Raw genomic sequence first — 25,257 nt, 5'->3', positions numbered from 1 at the left:
TTAGGGGAGCGACGACTGGTTTCCTCCTCTATTTTCGGGTGCTTTTTTTTTTTTTTTTTTTACTGCTCGCTTACAAAGTCCGTAGCGAGGTGTGTGTGCGTGGAGGGAGAGCCCTGGCTTTTGGTGCGCTTCTTAGGGCAGGAGGAGTTTCTAGATGCCGATTTGGGAGCTTAGAAGGGAGAATTTTTCAAAAAAATGATAAAAATTCAGTCTAGGACCAAAGCTCTTAATTGACAGCGAGCTGTAAACGAACGAATCCGGGGTAATTTCACGCGCAGCGGAGTCAATGAAACCTCCGTTGGATTTATAGCTCTGGATTTGAGCTTTAAACTGGAGTAGCTGCCGTCTGCGTGCGCGACTGCGGGGGTCTGCCCCGTGGCGTTTGACTGTAAAATTCAGCGGAGCGGCTCAGGAAAGGGTATTTTGGCCGTGCCGAAGGCCGGTGAGCCTGGCTAGTATCTAGGATCCCGACTAACAAACTTTCCAGCCCTGCTTTCCAGCCGTTACCATTTTCGGACTGCCTCCGGGCTCCGTTTACATTCCTGGCCCTCCTTCCCAGCGCCGGTGAACGTGTTAATGCCGTTTTTCTCTTTTTCCTTCGGCCCGTCGGTGTCCTATAAACATGGATTTGGCGGTGCCTCCCGGAGCAGCGCAGTAGCCGTGGATGGTGCCGGGTGCGAGCAAGGCTGTAGTGCCGGGGCGTTGCGTGTGGGGGGTGGTCTCTGAGGGAGTGGGGTTGGGGTCCTCCTAGATGGGACCCTCTGAGGGCTCGAGACGTCGACCCAAATGGAATGGGGGAAAGCAGCTAGGAGCTGAATTAATTGGGGGTTTTTATGGATTAGCTAAAAGAGCATCTTTGCGCGGCAGCGGAGTAAGCGCGATGCCTGCTGGCGACGAGGGAAGCCTGAAGTCATCTCATGGCTTTACTGCGCGCTGTGCTGGAAACCGGCGGAAGATGAGCAGCCCTTGACGCTGGTCCTGCTGGTGCTGGCAGAGCTGTCGCAGGGACCCGCCACGGTGCCTGTACGTGCTGGGGAGCAGGCGGCTGGGCAGCAGCCTGAGTTCCCCAGGCGTCTGGCCCAAGCGAGGATGGATTGCTCTGAGACTTAGGGGCCTGGAGCCACCCTGATGTTTCAGAGGATGCTTCCAGGTCTACACCCTCTCCTGAAAACCTCCCGCAAGGTGGGAACACCAAGCGTGGAGTCTCTGCAGATGTCTCTTAGGGCAGGCTGCCGTAACCAGCTGCGTTTGGGTCTGTGAAAGGGATGCTACGTATCCAGCTCTGCTTGGGGTGTGTGGGGGGAACCATCTCCAGCAGGCTGCTGCGTTCTGGGGGTCCCCGAGGGGCTGGGTGCTGTGGCTGGGGGACGCTGGGTGCTGGGGATCCGGTCCTTGAGGGGGTGGGTGTTGCCTGGAGCATGCAGTGGGGTCCCCGAGGGGACAGATGCCGTGTGCCAGGAGGTCCCCTCAGGGATGGGGGCTGTGGCTGGGGGAGGCAATGTGCCATGGGGCCCCTGAGAGTAGGGGTGCCCCTTGCCAGGGGGTCCCCGAGGGGACGGGTGCTGTGGGTGGAGGATGCTGCGTGCCAGCGGGTCTCCGGGGGGATGGATGCCCCATGCCAGGGGGTCCCCGAGGGGACGGGTGCTGTGGCCGGGGTGTCTCTGTGTGCGTGTGTGTGTGTGGGGGGGGTCCCCGCGGTGCCGGGGGATGCTGCAGCGTGCTGGGGGCTCCACGGCGGGGCGGGCCCGGGGGGACGTTCCGGGCCGGGGAGGGGGCGGTGCCGGGCGGGCACGGCGTGGGGCGGAGCGGCAGCGGTCCTGCTCCTCCTTCCGCTCCGCCTCCTCCCCCGCCTCCTCCCCCCCCCCCCCCCCCCCCGCCGAGGCTCCGGCGGTCGGGGCGGCCGTGGGGCTGCGCTCCCGCCACCCCGCTCCCGCCGGCCCCATGGGGCGCCCGACGGCGCGGCCAGCCCGGCGCGGGAGCTGAGCCCGGAGCCGCCGCCAGGTACCGCATCCCCCCCCCCGGTACCGCATCCCCCCCCCCGGTACCGCATCCCCCCCCCGGCCCGCTCCTTCCTCCCGCCCCCGGGACCGGCATCCCCCCCCCCCCCCCCCCCCCCAGCCCGGGGCCGGTTCCCCCCGTTCATGCCCTCCCCGGGTGGGTGTGGGGGGGTCGTTTCCCAACCGGGTGCGTGGGGAAGGAAGGGGGAAGCAGGCTCAGCCGTGGAGGTGGGTGCTCCCCCCCCCACCTCCCAGCACCAACTTGGGGGGGGAAAGGGGGGGTTTGCAGCCAGCCCCCCCCCCCATCGGGAGAGGGGGGCAGGTGCCGCTGCTGGGAGCAGCCTTCCTCCCGCGGGGGGCCGGGGGGCTCGTCGGGCAGGGCCGAGGGGGGAAGCTTTCCTGTGCCCCGGGAACGCGAACCCCGCAGCGGGGGGTGCCCAGCCCCGGGCAGGGAGGCTGTACCCGCGGCCAGCGCTCCGACCTCTCGGGAAAGAGACGCATAACTAGGTTTGTGGCCCGGCATCTGCCCCGTGGCGTCTTCCCAGCTCTTGTGCCTTTGCATTCCCGTTTTGTTTTGGTTTTTTTTTTTTAATTGAAAAGGGGCTTTTTCTCTCCCCCTCGCTGCCTGGAAGCCAGCCCCGCAGGAGGCTGACCCGGGCGAGGAGCCCAGCGTGGCCATCAGCCGGTGCCGGCCATGCCCGCTGCGGCCGGAGTGTCCCAAAGTGAGTTTTGGGGGTTGCACCTCTTGTCTGCTTCCCTTACACATCCCCCCCCCCCCACCCCCCCCACTAAAAAAAAGTCATCCAAGGATAAAGGTCTGAGATGGGGGAGCTGCGGGATGGCTCCCTGCTGGAGGATGAGGATGGAGGAGGAAGAGGAGTGGATGGAACCGCAGTCCCTTCCCTGCTCGGGGAGCATCCCCCGCTGGGGTTTGGCTCTGCAGCCTCCTATTTGGGGAGCGTGGGGGGTGCAGGAAACCTGGCGTCACTCAGCGATGGCCTTTCCGCTGGCATGTGTGCGCAGGGTACGTCGCAGAGCGCGGTGGGCTCCTGCCCCCGCGTAGGATGGGGTCACCCGGGCAGAGCCGGGATGCGGAGGGTGTCCTAGGAGGACAGGCTGCGTGCTCTCGCTGAGCTCCTGCTCAGCATCTGGAGCTGGTGGGGATGAAAACTTCCAGAAACTACGTCCAGGCTGTGTTTCCTATGGCTGCCGGACTTTTCCGGACCCCTGCCTCCACCCTTTTCCCAGTGCATCGCTCCTCTTGGCGGGGGGTGTGCGCGTGTGTGTGTGTACGTGTGCGTGTGTGTGAACACCACCTCTTCTCCCCACTGTGCTCGTGGGGACCACGGCACTCGTGACATCCCAAGCTGCGTCCTGGTTGGTAACCCCCCCCCCCGGTGGGGGGGCAGCGGGTTTTGGGGTGGCTGTGCTGGGAGCGTGCAGGGAGGGAGGGAGCAGGCAGGCATGCAGGCAGGCAGGCAGGCAGCGGTGGTGGGACATTTCCTTCCTGGAAGGCAGGAAGTGATTATGTCTTTGCACGAATGAGACGAAGCCTAAAAATAACCGGCAGGTCTCTGTAGCGAGCAAATACCCCCTGGGATTTGTTTGATTTTGCTTTTATTTCGGAGAGCGGGACGGGGGTGAAGAGAGCCCGGGAGAGCGAGCCGCGTGCGCTGCCGCACGCGAAACCACCGAGCGTGCAAAGGCGCGTGCCACGGCGGGCGCGCATAAGGTGCTGCTTGTCTTGCAAAAGGTGTGGTCCGCAGCAGCCCGGCTTTGAAAAGCAGCCCCGCGTCAACGGAGCCGTCCCGTTGCTCCGCCAGCTTTTCCCGTCGGGAGGGGAGCCGGTGGTTAGCTATGAATAGCACAAAATCATAGCCCTCGCCTTCCCGAAACGCCCTGGCCGGGCTTCTCGTGGCGCTGAGCCTCCCAGGGTTGGGAGCGGGGTGCCACCCCGGGGTTCCCGCCCTTGGGACCCCCCCCCACCGCCGCACGGCCCCCCTACCCTCCGCCGCTGCCGGCCGGCGCGGGGTCACGCCGCAAAACCTCCTGCGGGGAGGAGGTGGAAATAGCACGGGGTGAAAAATTTGGCGGGGTGGGTTTGAGCGTGGGGCCGTGGCGCTTCCTGGTGAGTCGGGGAGTCTTTGGTGTTGGAGGAAAGCTCCTCCGCAGGACGGTCGTCTCTTTGGAGATGGCCCCCCGCCTTTATCTCCATCCTTTATGGCTTTTTTTTTTTTTTTTTTTTTCCCCTTTGCCACTATTGAAAGGAAACTCTTCAGTAAGCATGCTCGCAGACCTTGAAACTGCTGGCAGCGAGCTGACGGCACAACCGGCAACGCTGGCGCTTGCAAATTAGGGCTTTGTTCCTCTTTCCATTGATGCTCATTGATAAAACCCCTCGCTTCCACAGCAGGCAGCCTGAGCATCCCCTTCGTGCCGCAAGCTGCCGCCCTGGGGACCGGCGTGATGTGCGAGGGGACTTGCTGGGGGTCTTTAAAAAGGGCGGTAAAGGAGGGTTTGGGGTTTTTTTTTTTGGACGAGAGACAGGGCGTGCGGTAGTTGCTCCTCCAAAGGCCGTCCTGCGCCTGGGCTGCTGTTAGCCCTTCCACGTGGGCTCTGTGCAAAGGCGAAGCGGCTCAGCCAAAAAAGCGACGTCCCGTTGCCTAGACGCGTTTTTATCTTAATCCTTCCCGTGCGTCACCCGGGCTTTGCTTGGCGAGGAAAGTTTGATGCTGCTGATTAATAAATCACTGGAAATCAGGTTTGGGAGCAAGGGCTGCAGCCCGGGTACCGCTCCTGCATCCTCCCCGCCGGGTACCAGCATCCTCCCCGCCGGGTACCAGCATCCTCCCCGTCGGCGGCTTTCTTTTTCTCCCCCCTTCCTCCCTGTCTCAGACAACCTTCCCTGACTTCGGGATAAGGATTTTTAAATCCGGTAGCTAAAGGCGGGACGGTCACGCGGAAGGTGGGGATGTGGCGCTGGGTTTTCTGCCAAAAGGCAGGAGTCCTCGGTATTCCGGTGCTCCCGCTTGGATTTGGGGGAAGGCATCCCGCCGACGCTTTCCCCTCGTCCTCGGCAGATGCCGGCGGTGGAGCGCGGGGCGCGTGGGGGATCGGCAGCGCCGATCTCGGCCTGATTGAGAAACACCTCTGTATTTTCTAGGGAATGCCGCTTATTTAGTTATGTTGTTGGGTGTCGGTGCTGGCTCTCTGAGGAGCCTGGAGCCTGTGAGAATGGAGAGCGGTTGCTTTTTGCTTGTTTAATAATAAAACAAGCATGGCTTGTAAAAATCAGAGCTGTCTGCTGCAAAGTTGGCTTTCCAGAGCCTTTTCGTCCCCATTGCAAAGCACTTTTGGGTTGGTTTGAGGCATTTTGGGTCGCGTTGCTTGCTTGCCTTATTTCACCCTCGCAGCTTGGCGGGCGAATGACGCGTTTGAAGTAAACAAGGCCTTAATATGTTATTTCTCACCTTTCCTTTTTGTTTTATTATGGTTTTTTTTTTTTCACTAAGCCAACCTGCTTCCTTCCGGCATCACCTGGAACAACAGGAGCCCGGTTCCCACGCAGCCTCTGCTCCGGGATATCTCCTGACACACGCGGGCTCCGCCGGCGAAGGGCTTGCTGCTTCTGTGTTATTTTATTTTCACTGGGGTTTGGTGGGGGGTTTTTTTGTTTTTTTTTTTGAAAAAAGAGGGTTAAAGAGCACGCTCTGGCGGGGGGGATCGACTCCCAACGCTTCCTCCGGGGTTCGGTGATGCCCCTCCGGCAGCACCGGGGCTTCCTGCCGGCCGCCACGGTGTTTCCTGCCTCCCCGCTTGGGTCAGCGATGCCGGGTGCCCTCCGGTCCCTCGCGGATGCATCCGTGCCGGCTCAGGGCCGAAAAGCTGCTAGGGCCGCCCCGCACCCAGGGGAGGGATGGATGCGTTAGGAGGATGCCGCAATTGCTGCTGCTTCCCAAAGGGCTTTGCGTTTTATTGAAAAAAAACAAAAACCAAAACCAAACCAACAAACAAACAACAAACAAACCCAAACCAACAAACTGTAAAATAACCTGAGGATGCATGGAGAGAGATTTATTTGATTTATTTCCTGCTGACAATGAGGCGGCCGGGCAAGTGCACGCTTCCTCCTCATCGCGGTGGCCGGGCAGATGCATCCTGCAGCTGCAGCCCGGCCGCCCCCCGCTATATTTAGTCCATTGTTTGCTCTGGCTTTGAGTCCTCGCCAGGTTCCCTGGCACGGGAATAACCCCCGTGCCGGGCGGCGGCGGGGAGAGGAGCGGCTCCGCAAGGTTGGGGGTTTGCTGAGCACCGTACATCGTCGCGACAGCCCGCGCGTCCTCTCTCGGGATGCTCCAGCAGCATCCCAGTGCCGCCTGCGGCTCCTCCGGCGTTCCCCGGGCTCGGCGGGGCTGGCCGTACCGGGAGAGGGTCTGCAGGGGAAGGGAGGGATCTAAAGCATCTATACGTTACCCACCCGGAGGCAGCGGGAATAATTAACCGGCGGGTGCTGGAGCTTTGAATTTAGGCAAAACACCTGGAGAAGAACAGTGCTGGTTTGTTCGGGCGGGATAGCCTCTCGCAGGGTGGCGGTCCTTTTTGCGGCCGCGTAGAAAATGAGCTCTTTGTTAACGAGCCGCGGCCACGGTTTCTCTCAGGCTTGGCTTTTTGGTCCCTGGGAATAGGGCTGCCGAGGGGATGAGCCGGCCGGGTGAGTGGTTTTGGGGGTTCGGCCCTGCGCCCCTCGCCCTGGGGAGAAGACGCAGACAGGAGGCGAGGATGCCGTGCCGGGGGGGGGGGGGGGGTTGGCGCTGCCTCCTCTCCCTCCTGGGAAGGGAACCCCTAAAAGCGCCGTCGTGCAAGGGAAGGGATGCTCAAAACCGGCTCACCCCGGCTGCCGCCTAACTCCGTCGTAAAATCCGTGCGGATCGCGTCTCGGCCTCCTAACTTCTCGCAGCGGCGTGAAAACGGAGCAAAGCCCCACCGGCTCGGCTGATTATTTTTTTTGGGAATAACTCGGATCTTACCACTCTAGGCTGAGACGTTGGACACGCTAGAGTTCTTTTAAATACCGATAAAATAATAAAACTACTTTTTTTGGTTTTTTTTTTTTTTTTTTTTGTAAGGGTAAGTTGCCTGCCTAAGCGCCTGCTTAGTGTTTGCTAACTGTGTTCAACTATTGGGGGAAAAAACCTGGTGTTTGGGCTAATCCGGAGCCCTTTGGGCTGGTCCCTGGGCTGCTGCCCGCCTTGGCTGGCCTGGGACGGTAGCTCCGTTGCATCTCTTCTCGTCGGGGCCACCAGCGATATTTGGGAGGGTTTTTAGACGAGATCATTTTATCTGGTTTCCCGGGACAGGGTTTTGCTTCCCCACCCATCCCGTTTTACATCCCAGCGTCCAGGTTGGGCGCTGGGGATGGGGAGGGGGGGTGAGCGAGCCATCCCGCTCCCATCGGATGCGGCCGTACCGGTAAAGAGCTGCTCCCATACGGATAACACCGGTGCTTCCCTCTTCCCGTGGCTTTTTAGAGCAGTTCCCGTGGTTATCCAGAGCACCCATTTTGGGTAATTTCGGTACTTTTCTAAAAGCTGCTTGCTTTTTGTCTGCCCAGCCGAGGGGGAAGGAGGGGGGGGAAAGAAGTTGAAATGTGATTTCCTCTCTCCATTCATTTTGTGGTTTGAAAAACCATTTCCAAATCTGCCCCGGCGTCTTTTATGTCTGTTATTTGCCGATGTGGTTTGTCGGGGGGGGGGAATAAAAAAAAAAAAAAAAAAAAAATCATATATATCCCTGGGGACTTTCCGGCGAAGGTGGGTGATCGCGGTGGGGGGGGGAGAAGAACGGAGGAAATGCAGAAGTTGCCCGCAGGTTTGGGTGGGGGTGAGCCTCCGTCCCCCAGCGTAGGGATGCTGGAGCAATCCCAGAGGGATCGGTACAGCTCATCAGCCTACGCCGGCTGCTTTTGAAAAGATGCACCGATTCTGAGCAAAATAAGGAGGGGGGGGGGGAAGGATGCTGGCTGAACATCCCCCTCCTGCTTGCTGACAGCTCTCCAAAGCCACGAGCGCCTGCTCGGGACCACTTGAAACCTCCCTATATATATTTATTTTGCTTTATTTTTGTCCCAACAGTGTTTATGTGAAAGAAAAGCGTAAAGGGACTCGAGAAATGTCACTGGCCTGAAACAGCTGGCTGTGTCGGGGTTTTTTTCTGCCCCCCTCCCCCCTTCTCTCGCATGTAAAAGAAATCAGGCTGCCTAACGGGGCAGAACATTCAATGCAGAGCAACAAGTTTTCTGCAGAGCAGGGAAGGAAAATGGGGAGGAGGGGAAAAAAAAAAAAAAAAAATCTGTGCTGGGGCACGACCGTCTCAAAATAGCACATTTTCTGGAGGCTTCCCCCCCCCCCCCCAGCCCTTGAAGCATTTGCAGCTGCTGGGGGCATCACGTTCCCTGGGATTGCACTAAGGGCCTGATCCCGTACCGCTTGCGAGGCAGCAGAAGCAGCTGCAAAAGCATTTTTAGGGCTGGGTTAAAGCCACCCCCGCTTTCCCAGCGCCGTGCGTCGCCAGCGAGCAGGTACCGTCCCCCTTTGGATGCTGCCGGCGTTATTCCCCGTGCAGCAGCAGTACAAAGGAGATTTTTACAGGGCACCGTCTCAACAGGAGTGGGCAGAGTTTGGGGTTTTTGGATTTTTTTTTCTTTTTTTTTTTTTTTTTTTTTTTTCCCTAGGCTACTCCCTTGCCATCTCTCACTTCCTTCGGTTACCAGGATCCGGCCCTGGCTGGTGCAGACAGTCGGTGCATTGTCCTGGACCGGTCGAGTGTGGCAGGATGCTCCTGGTCGCTGCCAGCGGGCGAGCCCTTTTGTTTTCATCCTTGTTTAGGGATGAGCTCCCTGGGGATGGAGAGGGGGGGTGTGTGTCTGCTTTTGGGGGTCCCCCACCTCCTCTGGAGAGCGTGCTCCTCCAGCATGGGAATAACCGGCTGTTTTAAAGGTGCCTTTCGGATTTGCTCGTTAATAGCTGGAGGATATCCCTCACCCCGATGCCCCCGGCGAGATCGAGGGGGGCACCTTTCCTCCTTGCTGCCTCCCGCGACTTCTGCGGCCGCCAAATCACGTGCGGGTGCTTCGCAGCCCCCCCCGCTCCCCCTCCGGCTCCTCCTCTGCTCGCACGTGCATCCACACGCGTGTGTGCGTGCACAGCCCGGACTGGGGAGCAACCTCCCCGAGCCTCGCTCCCTGCTCCCAGGAGCTGCCCAGAGTGCCTAAATCCTAAATTCCGAAATATTTAGTAACATTTACTTGGGAGGGACCTGGGGAAGGACCCTGGAGCGGTTTAGGGGTGCTGCGAGAGTAGGGGGTGAGGTTAAGGGCTGCGCGGGGACGGGGAGCTGTGGGGTCGCTCCGCAGTGCCATCTGCTAACTCAGCAGATTTTGGGGGGGCCAGATCCAGCGTTTTGCCTTTCACCCCGCCCCGGCCACTTCTCTGGCCTCGCTTTTGTCTGCTCCGGGTCGGGACCCTCCCGGATGGAGGGAGGAAGAAAACCCTTCGTAGGAGCGGGAGGGAAGAGGCTGGGTTAGCGTTTCTTCCCGGCTGTCGGCAGGGGGGTGCCCTGCACCCGCCCGGGATTTTCCCTTCCTAAAACGGGAGCAGCTGGGGGGGGAAAAAAAAAAAAAAGAAAAAAATTTAAAAAAATTTCCTCCTCCTCCTCCCTCTCCCTCTCTCCTTGTTTTCCCTGTGGTCGCTGCCGCCTTCCCGTCCCGGCGCAGCCGCCTGCGGATTATGGGTACGACGGCCAGCGCGGCGCAGCAGGCAGTCTCAGCATCCCCCCTGGAGAGCGGGGCGCCGGGCGACGGCAGCATGGAGGACCAGCGCTCCCTCAGCATCCACTCCTTCCAGACCCTGGGGCTCCACAACAGCAAGGCCAAGTCCATCATCACCAACAAAGTGGCGCCCGTGGTCATCACGTAAGTCCTCGGCAGCCTCTTGCAACTCCGGGCCTCTATTTTTCTGCGCCCTCTTCCCTAAATATCCCTTTTTTTTTTTTTTTTTTTTTTTTTAATTCTTTACCTATGTCTTTTTTTGTTTTTTTTTTTTTCTTTCCCCCCTTCAATTGCCCGCACGTGCCTTTTGCAGGTACAACTGCAGGGAGGAATTTCAGATCCACGATGACCTGCTGAAAGCCAACTACAGGGTGGGACGCATTTCCGAGGCCACGCTGGAACACTACCTTGTGCAGGTGAGCGTCAAAACCCCTTTCAGCCTGAAATTTGGAGCTCTGAAGGTTTTTTTTTGGGGCTGATTTTGAAGATCACCGAGGCAAAAAGCCACTTTTCTCCCCTCTGCGTGCTCAAATCCACTTATTCCCCGTCTTCCCCCCACCCGTCTTGTTTTGCAGGGGAAATATTTCATGGTCAGGGATGTATACGGCAAATTAGACGTCTTGAACACTACCGGCAGCTGCGGCGCTCCCAATTTCCGACAAGCCAAAGGAGGTTACGCCGTGTTCGGCATGGGGCAGCCCGGCCTCAACGGCTTCAAGCTCGTGCTGCAGAAGCTGCAGAGAGAGGGCCACAAGGTTGGTGGGAGGGCGGAAATCGGGGCGGAAAAAGGCAGGAAAGCTTTTGGGCAGCTCTTCTCCCTCTCTTTGCAGGAGTGCGTCTTCTTCTGCGTCCGCGAGGAACCTGTCGTCTTCCTGCGGTTGGAGGGGGATTTTGTGTCCTACACCCCTCGGGGCAAGGAGAACCTGCACGAGAACCTCCAGCGCCTGCAGCGGGGACTGCGGGCGGAGAGCTTGGAGCTGGCCATCCGCAAGGAGGTGGGCTGGGAGGGGAGGGGGTCGTCGCCCCACCGTAACGGGGTGCCTGCGTTCCCCCTGGCTCGAAGGTGAGCGGAGAGGGGGGGAATTGTCGGAGGTGGTGGGTGCCCCGCGGGTTTTGACGTGGCGGTGCCCGTCTCCGCTAGATCCACGACTTCGCGCAGCTGAGCGAAAGCGTCTACTACGTCTACAACGACATCGAGCGCTTGCGGGATGAGCCCCACGCCGTGAGGGTGCAGTGCGAGGAGGACATCCAGGTGACGGAGGAGGTCTACCGCAGACCCGTCTTCCTCCTGCCCTCCTACAGGTGCTGCCCTCCCTCCTCCTCCTCCTCCTCCTCCTCCTCCTCCTCCTCCTCCTCCTCCTCCTCCTCCTCCTCCTCCTCCTCCTCCTCCTCCTCCTCCTCGCACGTGGTCGGTAGCTTTGCTTTTGCAAGCTGGGCTCTTGATAGCCCTCTTAAGCCACGTGTCCTCCACCGCGGTGAGGACAAATCCCTCACCATGGCCTTGTCCTCCTAACGAGGGCTGTCCCCGTGCCCGGCAGGTACCACCGGCTGCCCCTGCCCGCCGAGGGAGCCCCTTTGGAGGAGCAGTTCGATGCCTTCATCCACTTCCTCAGGGTGAGCTGAGGAAAAGCGCCCGGTCCGCGGGGCCACGTCGGGTCGGGATTTGCTCCCGCGCTTGAGCAAGTACACCGTGTCGGGGAGCGTGACTCCCTGAGAGCATCGTCTGCCGGTTTTGGGTTTATGCTGCCCATTAGAGGATGCCTGTGCCTGCGGTTGCATCCTGTTCCCGTTGCTGTAGACCTTGCTGGAGAAGTCCGTGTTGTCCAGCTGCTTGTCCCTACCCCTGACTGGAGGTGACCGTCCCTCACCACCTCCCAGCACCCCTGTGCAGGTGGCTCTTCCCTTAAACGGCTTTGGGAGAAACGATCTGGATTTGGTGCAAAGGCTTCTCGCTCTTGTAGCCTGGGAGCTTTCGTATCAGCGGCTTGGGGACTGGTGGTGGGAACATCTCCGGTGGGGTTGGACAGGCCAACATTCGCTGGCGGGGGCAGGGGGATGCAGTGGATGGACCGCCTGTTGTGCTGTCCTGGTCCAGCCGCGCCGTCCCCTGAGCGCCGGGGAGTTGCCACCCACCCTTGGGCAGGGCCATCGTCTCCACCCCGGCCATTGCGGCCTGTTGGGCTTCTCCTGCAGGTCCCCATCGCTCTGTCCTTCCCTCCTAGGAGAGCCCCAGCCTGCTGCTGTGGGATGCCGGCAGACCCCCGCCGGCGCTGCTCTTCGGCTGCCAGACCGGGGTGGGCAGGACCAACCTGGCCATGGCCATGGGCACGCTTGTCCTCCACCACCACCGAGGAGCCGTCCAGAAGACCGAGTAAGCGGGGCAGCCACTGGGATGGGCGTGGGGTGTGTGTCCCTGTACCCCCGGGGCCGGCGTGAGCTCTCTCCCTCTTCTCCCAGCACCAGCATCCCCCACTTGCCTAAAACATCTCCCAGGGACAGGCTTCGGGTCATCCACACCTTCATCGAGATGGTCCCCAAAGGCCAGCAGATAGTCGAGGAGGTAACGGAGTGCCGGCAAAACCCCGGTGGGGTGGGTGGGAGGGGGTGAGCTTGTGTGTGTGTGTGTCCCCCGGCTCATCCGGGGCTCGCTTTCCGCTTGCTCCTCGCAAGGTGGATGGTGCCATCGCCGCCTGCTCGGAGATGCACGACATGAAGGAAGCCATCTACGAGTACAAGAAGAAGCTGGAAGGGATCGGGGAGGACTATCAGATCCAGGTACGCTCAGGAGAGGATCGCTCGGATGCAGACGGACCACGCGGGGTCGTTTATCGAGCTGTTTCTGCGCGGGGACGAGAAGAATGTAAATTCTGGAAATCCGAAGCTTCCTGTGAGCTGGAAATTTCCCAGAGAGGTGAAACATGGAAGGTTGTGGAGCTTCTCTTATTTATTTCCCACCCCCCCCTGCCCCGAATTGTTTAAGAGCCATAAAATGGAGCAGGCTGGGATTTGGGGGGAAAGCTGGCCGGTTTGGGCTTCGCCGCTGTTTCTGCTAGATGACCTCGAGGGCAAATAATATCCTCTGCCCTGGTTTCGTCAGCTCTAAAACTGGAAAATCCATACCAGCCTGGCTGGTAAAAGTCCTCGGGAGCTGGGAGGGATCATTGCTTTTATGTTTTCCTGCACGTGTAGTCACTCAAGGTCAAGCTTTCCTATCTGTAAATTATTTTTTTTTTTTTCTTCTCCTTTGCTTTTGAAAGCCATCGGGGTGGTTTTCCATGCTGGAAAGCTGTGGTCTCCCCTCTGACCGGGGAGGGGGTCGGCTCACCAGGGGATGGATGGATGGATGGATGGATGGATGGATGGATGGATGGGAGAGAATGCTGGGATGGAAACGCTGCCCCGATCCCAGCCTTTTTGGAGATTTCTTTTCCCATGCTGAACGCGGAGTGGAAGCGCCGGGGCCGGTTTCAAAGGGCAATCTAAAAAACAGGCGCCGTGCGGCCAAAGCAAATAGGCTGGAGCAGAAAAGCCCCGTGCAAATGATGAAGTGGGGGAAAAAGAAAACATTTGCTGGCGGTTTTTTTTGGCGTTTAGTGGCAAAGCCTAAATTTTACCCCCTTTTTGGGGTGGATTTGGGTGTGTTTGGTGCTGCTCGTGTGATGGCAGATATTCTCTCGTGTAGCAGGGAGAGCTTCGGCGTGGGGCAGGGGATTTTCCCGCTGCCTCGAAGCCTTTTCCCCGGCTCTTCCCCGCTGAGGAAGGCTGCTCTGTGTCATCCTCGGGGGGGAAACAAACGGCCGGGGTGGGGGGGGGGGAACACCGCCGTAAATTAGCGACGAGGAGTGTTTATTTGAAGTCGGCGCGGAGCGAGAGCAGGTTTTTAAACAATGGCGAGGGGCCAGGAAAATGTGCTGGGGGGGGAGAGGAGGATGAGGGGGGGAGAGGGGCTGATGCTCGGCCATTAAAAATATCTCCGTAGGGCTGGAGGGGCTGCAGGTGGTAGCCGGGGCGGGAGGGGGGGGCTTTGCCGGGTGAGGCGGCAGAGCCCCGCTTGCTTTTGGGGAGAGAAAGGGCGTTTCTGGGCCCGGAGGAGTGATCTCATGCTGGACTGTGGGTTTCTGCCCTGTGTTTTGGGGCAAAAGTGGAGGTTTTTAAGTCCTCAAGCGATAGGGATGCACGGGTAGGCGCATCCGAGCGCGGGATGCTGAGCCGCAGCCGGACCGCTGCGGTACCCAGCTCTCCACGGCTGAAACGCGAGCGGATCATCCCCCTTTTTCATCAAAAGCCCTATTTAAAGGGAATATTCAGAGATTTATCTCGGGTGAGAGCGCAGAGGTTGGGTGGTTTGGGGTTTGTTTTTTGTTTTTTGCAGGAACCCAAGCGCTTGGGGAGAAATACCTCTCCTCCGGCAAACCCGGCACGGCTCCATCCTCGCAGGCTTTGTTTTCAGTTTCCAGAGCAAAGCCGGCTGCCCTGCCTCTCGATAAATGACAGCGGGCCGGATTTCTCTTGCAAAGAACAAGTAAATATTCCTGAGGCAACCACGTAATGCCAAGCCGACCCCCCTTACGTATACAGCCCCATCGTATGGGATTTTCCATCGTGTCCTGGGCAGGGCGTCCCGACGGGCTCTCCGGGGATGCTCGCAGACCCCGTGCTGGGCGTTCCTTTGCCGGTGTCGGCATTGCGGTTATTTGGGGTTTTTTTGGTTTTTTTTTGGATGGGATGCTCGGAGTTGGAGGGGGGGGGATGGTGGTGGAAAATCCCGTGGGTTTGAGCTGGCGTCTCCCCGAGAGGAGATAGCTGTGCTGGGGGCGTGCGCCTGGTTTGGGGAGGCGATGATGAAGGGGAGGAGGAGGAGAGCTTGCTTGAAGCCAGCTACGCAGGCGTCAGGATGGTTCTGGGCGCGAAGGGAGAGGGGAGACGCTTGGAAATGGAGGACGTTTCGGGGCGTGTGGGTTACGTCTCTATTTAATAAGCTTGTTTGTCGAGTGTCGCCCTTCGTTTCGGGGTCTGCCACCCCCCCCCCGCCCCGTAGGATGCCAACCCTGGAGCCGGTCCTGGGCATCAAGTCAGCCGGGGGGGGCCCCGAGAGCTCCCTGGCCGTTCCCCGTGTTACCCGCAGCGTGGGGCCGGGAGGGGGTGTCTCCGGCAGGCTCCCCGCATCCCACCCACCGCATCGCTGGCACGGGGACCTCTCTGCCCAGGGATGCCGCTGCCCGAGCCTCTCGGCAGCTGAAGGCCACGGAGGTGGCCGGCGTTGGGATGGGACCAGTTCCCCCCGCTCCCGCCCTTGGGTTCGAATCCCCCGTTAGCATCTGGACAGTGTATCCCCCCTGGGGACAGCAACGCCCCTCGGGTCTGGTTGGAGCCGCTCCCAGTGTGTCCTTGGGCTAAAGGGAAGGTTCTTCCAAGTTTATGTCTTTAAGCATCGTTTAATATGGAAAATTTGAAATGTTTCATTTAAAAAAAAAAAAAAAAAAAAAAGTGCATCAAAAAACCTATTCCAGACTGGGTTTTGTAGGGTTTTTTTCCGCCGCCTCACTTCTCTTTTGGAAGTGGTTTTCTTCCAAACAAACAGCTTGGTGAAGTTAGCGTCAATTTGCAAAAAAAAAACCAACCCCAGCAGCTTCAGCAGCATTTCTGCCCTCTTTCCCTCAAAATCTGCTGCGTAAAAAACGGAAGCGTGCCTCGGGGCTGTTTGCTCCTTGCTGGTGGGTCTCCGAAGCCGGCCGCAGGGAAGGGCGCGGGGGGCTTTGCCCTCAGCCTCCCGGGCGGCGTTGGGCAGCGGGGATCCCACCTGCCTTTGCTTTCAGGGGAGCAGCACCAAAGAGTATTTCCTCCAGAGGACTTTGCAGAGCCTCGAACGCTATTTCTACTTGATTGCTTTCAACTACTACCTTCATGAGCAGGTAGAACCCCCCCCCCAACCCCCAAAACCCCTCCTTTGCTCTTTTTTTTTCTTTTCCCTTTTTTGTCCTTTTTTTGTCCTTTTTTTGTCCTTTTTTTGTCCTTTTTTTGTCCTTTTTTGTCCTTTTTTTGTCCTTTTTTCTCCTTTTTTTCTCCTTTTTTTCTCCTTTTTTTCTCCTTTTTTTCTCCTTTTTTTCTCCTTTTTTTCTCCTTTTTTTCTCCTTTTTTTCTCCTTTTTTTCTCCTTTTTTTCTCCTTTTTTTCTCCTTTTTTTCTCCTTTTTTTCTCCTTTTTTTCTCCTTTTTTTCTCCTTTTTTTCTAATTTTTTTCTCATATTTTAATCATTTTTTACTCCTTTTTTCATCCTTTTTTCCTCCTTTTTTCCTCCTTTTTTACTCCTTTTTTCCTCCTTTTTTCCTCCTTTTTTCCTCCTTTTTTCCTCCTTTTTTCCTCCTTTTTTTCCTCCTTTTTTCCTCCTTTTTTTCCTCCTTTTTTCCTCCTTTTTTCCTCCTTTTTTCCTCCTTTTTCCTCCTTTTTTCCTCCTTTTTTCCTCCTTTTTTTCCTCCTTTTTTCCTCCTTTTTTCCTCCTTTTTTCCTCCTTTTTTCCTCCTTTTTTCCTCCTTTTTTCCTCCTTTTTTCCTCATTTTTTCCTCCTTTTTCCTCCTTTTTCCTCCTTTTTTCCTCCTTTTTTCCTCCTTTTTTCCTCCTTTTTTCCTCCTTTTTTCCTCCTTTTTTCCTCCTTTTTTCCTCCTTTTTTCCTCCTTTTTTCCTCCTTTTTTCCTCCTTTTTCCCTCCTTTTTTTCTCCCTTTTCTTCATGATGTAGTGGGACAGAAGGGGATCTCCACCCCTGCGTTTCCCAAGCAAATGCAGGCATTTTTGGGTGGGGCCACGGCTTGCGTCCGGGCAGGGGGTGCGAGCCCAGGCTGACGGCACGTCCCCCCCTCCACCGGCAGTACCCCCTGGGCTTTGCCCTCAGCTTCAGCAGGTGGATGTGTCGGCACCCCGAGCTCTACCGGCTGCAGGCGGAGATGAACTTGTCGGAGCTCACCGTCACCGGGGAACTTGTCACCAAGGGGACACGAGTGCTGGTGAGTGCCCGTCCTGGATGCAGGGATGGGGCTGGTGGCTTCTCGTCGTCCCCTGGGAAGGGCACCTTCCTGGGATGCTTGCCCTCAGAGAGGTTCGGCGGGGGTGGGAGAAGCGAGGGCTTTCACTGTTGTAGGGCAGATGCTGAGTCTTGGGGGGTCTCCAGGTCTGCGTTGGGGTCTCCAGGTCTGCGTTGGGGTCTCGGGTCCGTGTCCTGCTGGCATCCCTGGCGAGGATGGGCGTGTGGCCGGAGACCCACTGTGCGCACGGTTGTGTGTGGCCCCGCAGAGCCCGGGTACCGGCATGCTGGAGCACCCCGCACCACAAGCCTGAGCTGCTGGCTTAGCTGCAGCTTTGCCTTTCGTGGTGCTCCTGGGTGGCCGTGGCGAGGGGAAGGAGGCCAGAGCTGTTGGTGGCTCGCCGCTGCTTTGGCACGGTGTTCCTGCAAGAAGAGCATCTCCCACCTTTGAAATGCAGCTGTGTGGCTTTGAGACCCGGCTTGCTGGTGTTGGAAGGGTTCGGGGACTTGTCCTGAGTGGGAACCGGGGGTGAGAGGTGGTGGCGTGCTGGGAAAGCCCCCTGCAAACCCGTGGGTCGGAGGGGGCAGCTGCGATGCCGGGGTGGGGGGGTGCGTGCGCACCCCTTGCCCAGGCTTCGCTCCGCCGCAGGTCGCGGACGAACGCTTCTGCCCGGACGTGCTGAGCACCGCCAAGGAGATGAGCGTGGCCAACTTCCGACGGGTGCCCAAGATGCCCGTCTACGGGACGGCGCAGCCCAGCTCCAAGGTGAGGGGCACGCACCCTGCGGCGAGAAGGGTCGCCCGCCACGGGCTCCCAGCCCTCCCGTCACCCTTGCCCAACCCCTTCCCCTAGACCCTGGGGAGCGTCCTGCGGTACCTGACGGACACCAAGAGGAAGCACGCCCGCATCGTTTGGATCAACCTCCGGGAAGAAGCTGTGCTGGAGGGGAACGAGCAGATCTATACGCTGCGGGAGCCCAGGCAGCTGGAGGAGCTGATCCCCGTGCCCGCCGCCTCGCCCCAGCAGCTGGAGGTGAGCCTCTGCCCGCCGGGGAGATGCTGGGTGCGGTGGGGGTCTCTGCCCCTCGAGAAGAGCTGATCTCCCCCTCCCAGGTGCCCTCCTGGGTGGTATCTGCGGACTTCGATAGTCCCTCACCTCCCAGAGCTGCTCGTTGGGGTTTTTTTTTGGTGGTTATATTGGGGTGCCGTGCTTGGCTCGCATCCTCCGTGTCTGCTGGAGGCTGGGCACGGCCCAGCTGATGCAAAACCAGCTGGTCCCACCCGCTCTTTGTCCTACTGCAAAAGATGAAGGAGTCCTCCTGACTTCGCTGTCGCTGCGTTAGAGTTTGTGAAGGCACAGCAAAGCGGAGATCCTTCCCCGAGGAATTTATAGCGCGGCTTGCAAGCGAGGGTAAAAGGCACTTGGGGAGAGGAGAGCAGATGTTCCCAGCTGGGTTTCCAGAGGAGATAGGCAGCGGAGGAGCTTGGCTGCCGCATGGAGGAGCTGCCCGGGGTGGTGGGAGATGATGCTCCTGAGGCTCTCGTCAAGCCACGGTGGGGACCATGGTCCTGGGCAGAAGTGGTAGCCGGGACCTGGTGTGGGGTTTTGAGTTGGCTCTGGGGTGTTCGAGAGGGATGTCAGCCTGCATCTCAACAAAATAATTAAAACTCTGAGAAAACTTAAGAGGAGCGGGTCTTACGGTGAGGGTTTCTCCATCCGCTGCAGAAACTAGAGGCTACCCTGAAGGGTGACCTGCTGAAGTGCCAGAAGTGGCTGGAGGTATACCTGGAGGCGGAGAAGCAGATGAAGATGTTCAAGAGCTGCCTGACCACGCAGGAGATATTCAGCCAGCAGAAGACTGCCTGCCAGGGGCTGACCTACCGCCGCATCCCCATCCCCGACTTCTGTGCTCCCAAGGAGCAGGTACCCCGGGGATGGGACGGTGCTGCTGCCTCCTTCCCAAGCCATCCCTGGGTGAACGTCACTTGGGTGCTCGGTGCCGCCCAGCCCCAGGACTACGGTGGTGTGCCCGGGCTCAGCGCGGGGTGCTTGCTGGGGCAGGGAGGGTCCCCCGGGAGATGCTGCCTGGAGACCCTGGGGGATGCCTTCGGCCAGCCGGGGATGGAGGGGAGGATGCCGGGCTGGATCCGGCGTGAGGAGCCGGGGATTTTAGCCTGGGGGCTGCTGGAGAAGGGGGGATCCTGTGCTGGGGAAGGGAGGCAGGCTGCGCCCATAAAACGCTCTCCCCGCCCCGGCTTTGCTCCCGGCAGGACTTTGACCGGCTGCTGGAGGCGATGAAGAGCGCCCTGGCCGAGGACTCGCAGGCAGCCTTCGTGTTCAACTGCTGCAGCGGCCGGGGCAGGACCACCACGGCCATGGTCATCGCTGTCCTCACCCTCTGGCACTTCAACGTGGGTACCGGGCTCTGCAGCTCTCCCTGGGGTTTAGCGCAGGGGAGGCGTGGACCCCCTGCCAGAGCGGATGGGCGTAAAATTTTGGGGTTCTCTGCCCGTGCAGAGGGGAGGTGGGGGGATGTCTGGGGCCCTGGTGGGTTGAGTTTGGGGTCTGCATTTCTGCCCAGCTGTTGGGCAGCGCGGATGGGGCCGTGCAGCCCCTAACCGCCCGGTCCTCTCTGACCGCCCCAGGGCATCCCCGAGATGAGCGAGGAGGAAATCGTGAGCGTGCCTGACGCCAAGTACACCAAAGGGGAGTTCGAGGTGAGTCCTTGGGCCTGACTCTGTTTTAGGGGTCCCCCTCCGAGCCTGCCCCACGCTACCTTAGCCACAGCTGCTTGTTTGGAGGGGCTGGGTCCTCTCCTGGGCAGGGAGGGAGCAGCGGGGGCGAGGCGAGGAGGCACCTGGTGAAGCCTCCGCTGCTTCTACCCCTGCTCCAGGTGGTGATGAAGGTAGTCCAGCTCCTGCCCGATGGCCACCGGATGAAGAAGGAGGTGGACATGGCCCTGGACACGGTCAGCGAGACCATGACGCCCATGCACTACCACCTCCGAGAAATCATCATTTGCACCTACCGTCAGGTGAGCGGCACCGGCGTGCCCCCTTCCCATCGGCACGGGGCTGCCCGGGACCGCCGCGCCCCATCCCGGGGGGTACAGCCGGGCTCCGGGACCGGCCCCGCCAAAGCTGGAGGGTTTCTTGGGCTGAAGGTTTGTGGCGTTTCACCAGAGAGGTGTCGGGGCTCTTCTGGTCACGGTCACCCAGTGCCATCCCGTGCTGTCCCGCATCCCACCCAGCATCCCGGCCGGCATCCTGCCTGTCTGGCGCCGTCCCGCATCCTGCCCAACATCCCACGTATCTAGTGCAGTCCTGTGTCCCCACGCCATCCCACGTCCCAGCCAGCATCCTCCCCGTCTGGTGGCATCCTGCATCCCACCCGGCATCCTGCATCCCACCCGGCATCCTGTGCATCTGGTGCCATCCCGCATCCCGCCCAGCATCCGGCACCGTCCTGCATCCCATCCCGCATCCCAGCCAGCATCCCACCCATCTCGCATCCTGGCCGGCGCACGCAGCCGGCAGAGGGCAGGGCCGGTCCGTCCCGCTCCGCTTCCAGCCCCAAAGGCTCCTCCGGCTCCTCTGAGCTCGGGGTGGGGGGACCCATCCTCGGGGTGGGGGGACCCATCCTGCCCACGCAGGAGGCATCCCACAGCCGGCCGAGTCCATGGGTCGCTGCCCAGTTTTACGTGGGAGCTTCTGTGCAGCTGATGAAGGGGAGAAAAGATTTTTTTTTTTTTTTTTTGGAAGTTGGGTTTTTTTAAGCTGTGCAAGTATTTCGTGGGGCCTTGGAAGGGCTGAGCTCGGGGCTCAGCATCATCCCTGCCAGCAATGGTCTTGCCTGCAGCTGCCATCGACCCCTGTTTTCAATTAATGGCCGCGAATGATTGACCGGGGGAAGAAAACCCAAAGCATTTAATCACCCGGTAACATCCGCGGCTCCCCGGGCTTCTGCCTCTTGGTTTATGGGGTTCTCTGCTTTTTTTTTGGGGGGGGGGGGGCTGGGAGAGAAAACCTGAGCTCTGTGGGATGAGACTCTGGGGACTGAATAATTGCAGCAATAGCTACTGTGAAATTATTGGGGATAAGTAATTTTATTTTATCCCCCCCCTCCTTTATGCATTAAGGGGCGGTGGCCCCGTGGCCGGTGGGAAGTCTCACCTACTTTATTGTGTGCTTTGCTGCTGCAGAGCAAAAAAAAAAAAAAAAAACCCCAAAGCTCCCGTGCTAAACGAGCGCCTGCCTGCTTATGGATTTAATTACGCTCTCCGGTGACCCCAAATGATCCCCCGCCTTGCTGCCGGCTCCTGCTCCTCACTGTACCTATAGGCTCAGCCTTGGGGGTCCCGGGAGGAAGACCCCGGCGGAGCAGCATCACCCGGCTACTCCTGTGGGGTGGGTGGTTTTTGGTTTTTTGTTTTTGGTTTTTTTTTTTTGGTGGGGAAGACAATTCCCGTGACCTCCTTGCTCCTTTTCCCGGCGTTTGGCGGTCAGGACCAGCACGTGGGTGTTCCTGGACCGTATCCTGTTTCCGGGCCGGCCGTATCCAACTCGCCCTGGCAGCCCGGTGGGAAAGCGAGATAAGGAGGGAGCCATCCGCTCCCCCCGCACCCTCTGCCCTAGGAAGAGCCTTTTGTCGCCGCCTGCATTTTGCGTTTCCCTCTCGGCTGCTCCGTCCATCCCGTTGGATTTGGTTGGGCCGAGGGGATGCGTGTGCAACTGCTTTAATTTTTATTTATTTAATTATTTCCCCCCCCCCCCCCCAATGATGAGCAGCTTGAAGAGGAGACTTACGGGAATTGTATAGTCTAGGCATTGCCCTAATGGACTTTTAATTAAGCCGTGGTTAGTGTTTAGAGAAACAGGAGGTTTGGGTGAAGAGAGGGAAGGAAAAGGTGCTTTGACACTTGCTTTGGTTTGTTCCTACCCCTTCCCACCCCGAACTGGGAGGAAAACATAGGAGGATATAAGAAAATAATAGGATAAAAGATAATGATAGGATAATAAAATGATAACTAATAGGACAATAAAATTAAATAGGATAATATAATAAAATGATAACTAAAAGGACAATAAAATAAAATTTAAATAGGATGATATAACAAGATGATAACTAATAGGATAATAGGATCTGCTCTCTGTAAATACCGGCACACACGTGCGGAGGAGACGCCTTTTCCAAGGGCAGAACCGCTTGCCTGGTCCTACCACGACTCGAGGTGCAAATGGGTTGAACAAACCTTGATTTTTTTTAATTTTTTTTTTTTTTTTCCAAAGCCCACGGGTGGAAACGTTTGCGTGCCGTGGCAACAAGCGCAACAAGGTTGAATCCGACCCGGGAGCAGGGGGGGATGCTGGAAAGGGACACGTTTTCCCCTGGGGAAATGCTTTGCCATCCAGGAGCTCATGGTTTCGGCTACGGTTTGCACCTAGGCATCTATTCCTGGCTCCTGGGCACAACCCCCCCCTCCCCCAATATATTTAGCAATCCCTCATCTATTTTTGAGGTCTGCACGGTAAAGGGGAAGTTTTTCTACGCTGGAAACCGCAAGGTAATGAGAGCCTGGACTGCCAAGCCGCGGTGGAAGCGGGCTGGAAGGATGCGCTTATTTTTGTCCCCAAAGTGGTCCTCCCTCCTCGGCTGGTGGCCGGGCTGCAGGCTGGGCCGGGCTCCTCGGGGTTCGGTTGGGGGTGGAAATGGGGTCGGAGGACTGATGTGTGGTTTTTCCCTAGCGCAAGAGGTCCTCGTGGGTCCTTCGCCACCAAACATCTCGCGTGGGATGGAGAGCGGGACCCTGGATGAGGACTCGGGACAGGAGGTGCCTCTCGGATGCTCTCCCGATTTGGGTACCGCTTCAGCTGGTTCCTTGCTCCTTCCAGGGGAAGTCGGGCAAGGAGGAGAGGGAGACGCGGACGCTGCAGCTGAGGAGCCTTCAGTACCTGGAGCGCTACATCTACCTGATCCTCTTCAACGCCTACCTGCATCTGGAGAAGAAGGACTCCTGGCAGCGGCCCTTCAGCCTCTGGATGCGCGAGGTGAGGCTTTCCCCGCCTCAGCCGCCGGCAGGACCTCGCTCCCCCCTCGTATTTACAGGGTGCTGGGGAGCAGCAGCCCCCCCCCGCCCCCGTTTTTATTTTACGTGTGCTTCTCGAATGGTTGTCAGGGACACGGTATGCCGTTTCTTTGCTCTGGGCGAGCTCCCGTCTCGCCGGGCTGGTGGCTCTCGGGCAAAGCCAGGCAGGTCGCTGGAGACGAGCTGCATCCCACCGCACGGATGGGGTGCTCCCCCTCACCCCCAAACCTGTCCTTTCCTGAGTTTTCCTGGGCTTTATTTTGACGTACCACTTGCTATTTGCAACATCGGGGGGGGTTGGAGACCACCAGCCCGTCTCCCCGGTTCCCTCTGCCTGGCTTGGCCGGCTCTCCTTGCACCCGATCCCACCTCCGGGCTCTTTGCAGCGCCGGAAAAATACAATATCCAAAATACAATACCCCGGCCAGCGGGTCGGGGCGGCGAAAGGAGCGGATGGTTCAAAGCAGCCCCCCCTTCGCCTTGCCTGGCCAGGGCGCCTGGCGCAGGGGATGGAGGGCACGCGGGATGGGGATGCTGGCACCGGGCATCCGCGGGAATTGGGGGGGTCAGCTGAAAACATGGAATAGGGAGCGGGCGAGACACCCCAAATTCTCCGTATTTCCTGCTTTTTTTTATTAATTATTGTTGTTGTGCGGCAGAAATTAGTTTTTCTCTCCCCGGGTTTGTGTGGCGCGAAGCGGGCGGCGCTTGCCTTTGCTGGGGGGGGGCGGGGACGACACCCCCCACCTCGTCCCTTCGTTAGCCTCTGCCAGCGCCGCTAATTCATATTGGCATGTTTGATCTGCCGGGCGGGAGACGAAAGCGGTGGCTGCCAGCTCCGCTCACTGTGTTCCCCCCCCCCCCGCCATCTCGCTGGAAGGGACGGCGGCGAGGAAAGGGGGGGGGATGGCCGGTGCCCGCCCCGGCGCGGCATCCCGGTTATGCCGGTGTTTGCATTGCCCGGCGGCGCGGTGGGGGGGAGGCGGGGGGGGGCTGGACCCTCTTTTAGCGGAGATGTGCGATGCTCGCTCTTGGCTGGATGCTGGGTTTAAACGCGGCATCTTAAACCTGTGCCCCCCCGCCCCATTTGCTGGGGGGGGTTAAATACACCCAACCTGCGCGTCAAAGGAGCCTTTGACCCCCCAAAGCGCCCCTTCTCCCCCCACATAATCTCGGCGTTTTTAGCAAAAACAAGGCGCCGTTGTAGCTTTTTGGCAGAAGGGTGCCAAAGCCAACAAACCCTGCGATGGCTGATCCCATCATAAAACGTCCGAGCCGTGGCCGGAGGAAAGCTGGGGCGGGGGGGGGGGCTGCGGGAAGGGGGGGGGAGATGCCGAGGGTCTTCCCCCGGGAGGTGGTAAAAGCATTTTGAGGGTGGTGGGGGGAGTTCAATCTCTTTTTTTCTCCTTCTGCTTTTCAGGTGGCAGCGGTGGCCGGGGTCTACGAGGTCCTGAACCAGCTGGGCTTCCCCGAGCTGGGGGGCCTGGAGGACGAGGCGCTGGGCACGCTGCGGGGCCGCTGGCAGGCGCGGGGGGGCACCTCCCGCCCTTTCCGCGGGGAATTCGTGTAGGGTCGGGGTGCAGGGGGAAACACACACCCCCCCCCCCGCCCCGCCCCGCCGCTTTCTCCTTACTGGGGGAGAGGGGAGGGAAAAAAAAAAAAAAAAAAAAAAAGACTGTTTTCCCAAAAAGTGAGGGTGTGGGGAGGGAGGGGTGAGCCCCGAAACTGCCTTAGAACGGGAGAATTTCTGGGGTTCTTCTGGACGCAAATAAAAATAATGTAAATTAAAAATCAATCCTTTTCGGCAGGCGCTTAATCGCGAGCGGGGTGTGATTTGATTTTTTTTGCAAAGGCGTCGCCTGAATTTGGTGGGCGCGCGGAATCGTGTCGGAATTTTTTTTTTTTTTTTTTTTTTGAGCCCATCCTCGCTTTCTCCCTAAACCAATGCGGCGTAAACAAGTACAGGTCTATTTATATACACACGGCCCTGTATATATACACGTGGATACGTACATTTCTGCACATAAATATATGTGTATACCCACAGAGAGATATATGGCTCCACCTATAGCTGGAGCCATAAACGCCTGGAGCCTGGATCCAGGTCGCTGCAGACCTGCGGATTTTTAAACTTCTTCCCAACTTTTTTTCCATCGTGGATGCAGCTGGGGGGAAAGGCAGCCCCGGTGCCAGGTTTGGGGGGTCCTCGTTTCCATCATGCCCCCCCCCCTGCCCCAAACCTGCCTTTTGAGTGCCAGGGTGATGCTGGGGATGGGGGGGGGGCAATTAGCTGCTCAGCAAAGAGTGGACTTAAAAGCGTAATTAATGGAGGGA

At 58.7% G+C, this 25,257-nt stretch overlaps 1 protein-coding gene across 2 annotated transcripts; it reads left to right on the top strand.

Annotated features, from left to right (window-relative positions):
* Positions 1 to 1,869: 1,869 nt before the first annotated feature.
* On the top strand, positions 1,870 to 24,739 carry PALD1 (phosphatase domain containing paladin 1). 2 transcript variants are annotated; one of them, XM_075758957.1, is made up of 20 exons: positions 1,870 to 2,001; positions 9,769 to 9,966; positions 10,136 to 10,238; positions 10,398 to 10,577; positions 10,653 to 10,817; positions 10,964 to 11,124; positions 11,361 to 11,436; positions 12,045 to 12,193; positions 12,280 to 12,382; positions 12,493 to 12,597; positions 15,639 to 15,734; positions 16,686 to 16,820; positions 17,487 to 17,603; positions 17,691 to 17,870; positions 18,564 to 18,761; positions 19,109 to 19,249; positions 19,484 to 19,555; positions 19,732 to 19,872; positions 22,730 to 22,885; positions 24,344 to 24,739. In XM_075758957.1, exons 2-20 carry the CDS (start codon positions 9,782 to 9,784, stop codon positions 24,491 to 24,493), a joined length of 2,613 nt encoding a protein of 870 aa, XP_075615072.1. In that variant the 5' UTR covers positions 1,870 to 2,001; positions 9,769 to 9,781; the 3' UTR covers positions 24,494 to 24,739. The 2 variants fall into 2 exon arrangements, with proteins under 2 accessions (XP_075615072.1, XP_075615071.1); XM_075758956.1 differs by having other exon boundaries at positions 10,632 to 10,817.
* The last annotated feature ends 518 nt before the right edge of the window (positions 24,740 to 25,257 follow it).

The sequence above is a fragment of the Balearica regulorum genome, chromosome 7 (genome assembly GCF_011004875.1).
Source record: "Balearica regulorum gibbericeps isolate bBalReg1 chromosome 7, bBalReg1.pri, whole genome shotgun sequence".
Lineage (NCBI taxonomy): Eukaryota > Metazoa > Chordata > Aves > Gruiformes > Gruidae > Balearica > Balearica regulorum.
This window is presented reverse-complemented; position numbering and strand designations above follow the sequence as displayed.

Excerpts from the sequence above, each read along its gene's own strand:
- PALD1 (XM_075758956.1), top strand. The coding sequence starts at position 9,782 with ATGGGTACGACGGCCAGCGCGGCGCAGCAGGCAGTCTCAGCATCCCCC. Across the intron at positions 15,735-16,685 it reads ACTACTACCTTCATGAGCAG|TACCCCCTGGGCTTTGCCCT; the intron begins GTAGAACCCCCC and ends CTCCACCGGCAG. Across the intron at positions 17,871-18,563 it reads CCTCGCCCCAGCAGCTGGAG|AAACTAGAGGCTACCCTGAA; the intron begins GTGAGCCTCTGC and ends CATCCGCTGCAG.